Source organism: Merops nubicus, unplaced genomic scaffold (genome assembly GCF_000691845.1).
Source record: "Merops nubicus isolate BGI_N331 unplaced genomic scaffold, ASM69184v1 scaffold2722, whole genome shotgun sequence".
Taxonomy (NCBI): domain Eukaryota; kingdom Metazoa; phylum Chordata; class Aves; order Coraciiformes; family Meropidae; genus Merops; species Merops nubicus.
Window position 1 is genome coordinate 104,496 of NW_008594067.1, and position 4,174 is coordinate 108,669.

The 4,174-nt window shown below is 37.6% G+C and overlaps 1 protein-coding gene across 1 annotated transcript in view; it reads right to left on the reverse strand.

Moving 5' to 3' along the window:
- The window catches only part of LOC103768464 (microtubule-associated serine/threonine-protein kinase 2-like), a 97,561-nt gene extending 95,594 nt beyond the window's left edge, over positions 1 to 1,967 (reverse strand). The window contains exon 1 of the mRNA XM_008935606.1: positions 1,813 to 1,967. Within this exon, the coding sequence (XP_008933854.1) occupies positions 1,813 to 1,967 (155 nt within the window). The remainder of the gene's footprint in view (positions 1 to 1,812) is intronic.
- Between the last annotated feature and the right edge of the window lie 2,207 nt (positions 1,968 to 4,174).

Consider the following 4,174-nt stretch of genomic DNA (forward strand, 5'->3'; position numbering starts at 1 on the left):
AACCAAGTAAACAAAACTACAACAAAGAAAGACAGGATAAAACAGGATCAAAAGCTGCACAGGTGAAACCAACAAGGACAAAAATAAAAAGTTACTATAGCAGACTTAAGCTCTTACACAGAGCCATGTATCTGTGAATCATCAACCACTCAGTATTTAGAGAGCAGATGGCTGGAAGGTCCCCATATGTGAAAAATAATATTATCTAGGAGAGTCCATAGTAACAGTGGAATATAACTTAACACTAAAACTTTTCTATGAACTATTCTTAAAGAGAAAATTATTCGCTGATCCCTGTCAAAAGCCTTAAGATTGAAGGATACTCAGGGAAAAAAGTAGCAAAAAGGCTTTTGAAAATAATCAGTAATCATTAGATCTCTCCAAAAAGAATAGTTCTCAACTGACTTTAACGGTAATCTAATTTTGATAATTAATTACTACTTATGTGTATGTTAATCTGCCCTAATGCTAAACAGCATTTAATCCCATTTACTCACCCTTGTAAAGGAACATTACCCAATACCAGCTTTTACATAACAAAAAATAATTTAAAACTATATTGATGACAATGACATTAAAACGCTAGGAGACTGCTCTTTAGTCACTGCCCTTCACTTTGCTACAAGGGCTGCCAAAATTAGCACCACAGGAAGAATTTTCACCAAGTGCTGCCCAACAAGCAGGAAAAGCAGCACGCATGCTGGGCAGCCACCTCTCCTCATGGCAGTTCACAACACACAAAGTACAGACACATGCAACATCCCTTTCCTTTGCTGACAACCTGATTTCCACCCAGCAGATGTAATATATGTTATTCTCCATTACAGGGACAGATGCCCAAAATAGCTCAACTTCACATTTTCTTGTTACTCTTACCAGAGCTGGCCAGCAAGAGCAATCTCCCTCTGAAATAACAGCCTAGATTCAGGGGCTATCGCATTACCACCTGATGAGTAACTGAAATTTGACCAGCTACATCCACACTGCAGCATGTGAACTTCAAAACCAGCCCTCTGATGGCTATGCTGGCTCAAGTTTTAAGTAGGTACCACCAAGCTCCAATTTCATAACTGCACATACAAAGATCTCTAGCTTGTTGTCAGCCTTCGTCAGTCACTATCTCACTAGGTGAAGTTTCTTAGTGGAGGAGCTGAAGGTTTCCTCTGAGGCTGCTGATTGTCATACTTATTCCACAACATGGAGGAATTGCTCTGGACTTTTTTTGCCTTACAAACTCTTGTAGCCCATATTTAAGCCTCCTAATAAAAGGCTTGATTTTACTCATCCCTTGTAGACCCTGTGTCTGGAGACAGAGGCTTCAGCCTAGTTGCTTCTGTAAGAAAATAATGTGGACTTATAGAGAATCAAACAGAGCACTGCGTGTTAGCACAGACACCCTATTCTAGGCACCTACTTTTAAGGACCTCACTCTAGGCTGGTTTAGTTTTGTTTTCTCGACACCAACAATACCTCTGAGGGTTCCTTCACTCCATCATACAAGCTGCACATGCACTCAGAAGCTAGTACAAGGTGCAAGGAGGAATTTGCATGCACACATAGGCAGACAAGTTTCCATTCTTCAATTAGTTTCATAATCTTCTCTATGTAGGGTCTTAAACTACACATGAACTAGAAAAAAATTGTACCAAGCAGCAACTCAACCTGACCCCTAAAAGACTGCAAGTAGGTCATGTCTACAGGACTGTTCCCTTCTGTTACATATTAATCTCTTAAATGATAAAGCTGGTAAGTTCATAAATGGTTACACCAACACCAAACTGTTAGAAATTCCTAGTTGACACCTCTCCTTACCTCCACTGGAAAGGATGGCTGTAGCAGGGACTAGATGGGTTGCTCTGGGGTTTTGAGCTCAGGTAAAATACTAGAGGAGAAGTAACAAGTGTGCAGTCAGCACTAAATGGGAATTTAAGGTGCTGCAGACCTGGACCAGATGTAGGAGAGAACATGTGCTGATGAACATCACTTCCTCGGCAGTGGGAGTACAAAGGAGAGGAGATTCTGACAAAGTACCAGGGTAGAAGAAAAAACAAATCAGGGTCAATATCACATCTTCTGTTTCAATAAAGAAAAAAAGAGATACTTCCAAAATACAAGTTATATCTTCTTAATAAATGCAATCAACTAAGTAATCCTTCCAATTACCATCCAAACCAGAGTGTATTTTACAGTCAACATAATATATCTAGTCAAAATTATTTTTCCACTATGAAAATCTTCCAGTCCAGAATTAAGCAAATCCTTTTTTTTGTAGTGGTTCCCAGGCTTTCTAAAATACACACCACTGTCAATCCTTAATGTAAGACTTTTAAAAAAATAACAAATTGATAATGGCACCAGTACCAGACATGGACCATTTATATCACAGCTTTCACAATTTGGGAGCCACGGTTCCACACCATGGCTGTGGCAATAATAGAAATGTGCAGCTGTGAAAATGTGAATTACACAAACCATTAACTAGAAAACAACATTTAGCACTGACAGTGTTTTAGAGCAACTACTAATTAAGCCTGAAAGCAGCACTGCAAAATGGCTTTATTCTCATTTTAGCAACAAGGAAACTGAGGCTCAAAGAGGTTAAGTAACTCATCCATAGCACATCCATTGTAGCATCAGGATTACAGCTGAGGAAACCAATTCCAAGCTCTGTGCTCACTTCTGTAATCTATACTGCTTTGCAGGGTTAGCAGCCAACACACATCTGTATACACAGAGAGCACAGAAAATTTCTCAGAATAGCTGCTTTCCAAAAAGCTGCAAACAGACTTCTACATAAACTTAAAAAAGAGGTTCTGACACCTACTTTATTGAATTATACAGCATGAGATGTCCTTCACTAGAAATAAAGTAAAAGTTAACTTACAAATACTGGTATTATGAAGTGTGCTTATGCATTAGAATACAAACTAGTGCCACTCCATTCTTATGAGTTTCATAGAGGGATGAATAAAGTTTCTATTTATCATATATAAACTTAAAAGTGAGCAAAAGGGAAATCTAGGGCATGCTTCAGTTTTGTTTTGTATTCACACGTTTTACACTGGAAATCCTTAAGCCAAGCATGTCAATGTTCCTTGCTTTGAATTTCTTAATGAATCCAAATACTTATTAGTAAGTAACCTTTACATATTGGAAATCCTCCCCATTAGCAATCTCTGCTTAAATAGCTGATGAGCTTTACAGTTCACAGACAGAGGAGGTTACACCTGCCCCCTACCCTGCTTCTCCCTTCACCAATTATGTGATAGATTCATTTAACCTCCTCTACTTATTAAAAATAGTAATAAATATACAATTTCCTTAATTATACCTAATAGAAATAATAAATATAATTAGAAACATCATAAATAGCCATTTTCATTAGTAGATTTCAAAGTACTTATAAAGGAAATAAGCATTAAAAAGGAATTGCTTGTTTACATTTCTTTTATAGAAATGCATATGGAAATGTAAATAGAAAGGTTTTTATTAGAATCTAAAAGTTTTCAATAGCATTCTTAATTTAAAAAGGTAATAAAGATTTCCAGAGATACAAGCCCTGTGACAGCTTTCTGGCACATTATTAAAAGTACTTTTTAAATCTGGAAAGTGATGAAACTCGAAAGATAGTTACAAACATTCAGTTTTACTACAATAATCAAAGCTTGGTACCTAACCATGATGTATCCCATTTTACAAACATTTAAATATTGCTCTTTTTTGGCTTTACTTTATGGTTAAGTGCTCCACAAAAGTAAAATGTTAAATGAAATTTCACGTAAAGTCAAATAAGCATGACGGTCCAAGAACGTTCTAACAAAGAAAAACATCTATTGGCCACAGAAAAGTCTGGCTTATTTTCTTTATAGTTTCAATTTGAAACGTTTAAGTGCAATTTATTTTTCACAACAGTCCTTACTGGATCCGCAGAGATGGGGCTCCAAGCCTCTCTTTCCTCCGTTTCATCATTGTGCTGACAGACTATGTTTCTTCCCAGCATAAGAGGCTTAGAGCGGGGACGGCGAGCCCACTGTTATCACTCCAACGCAGAGCACAGAACGATCAGTGCAATTCCAAGCTCTTCATGTACCCCCAGTGTCACAGAGACCTCGGGAGCTCAGTAACGGTGCAGATTAATCACACGGCTCATGTCAAAGCTCTAATTAATAACAAA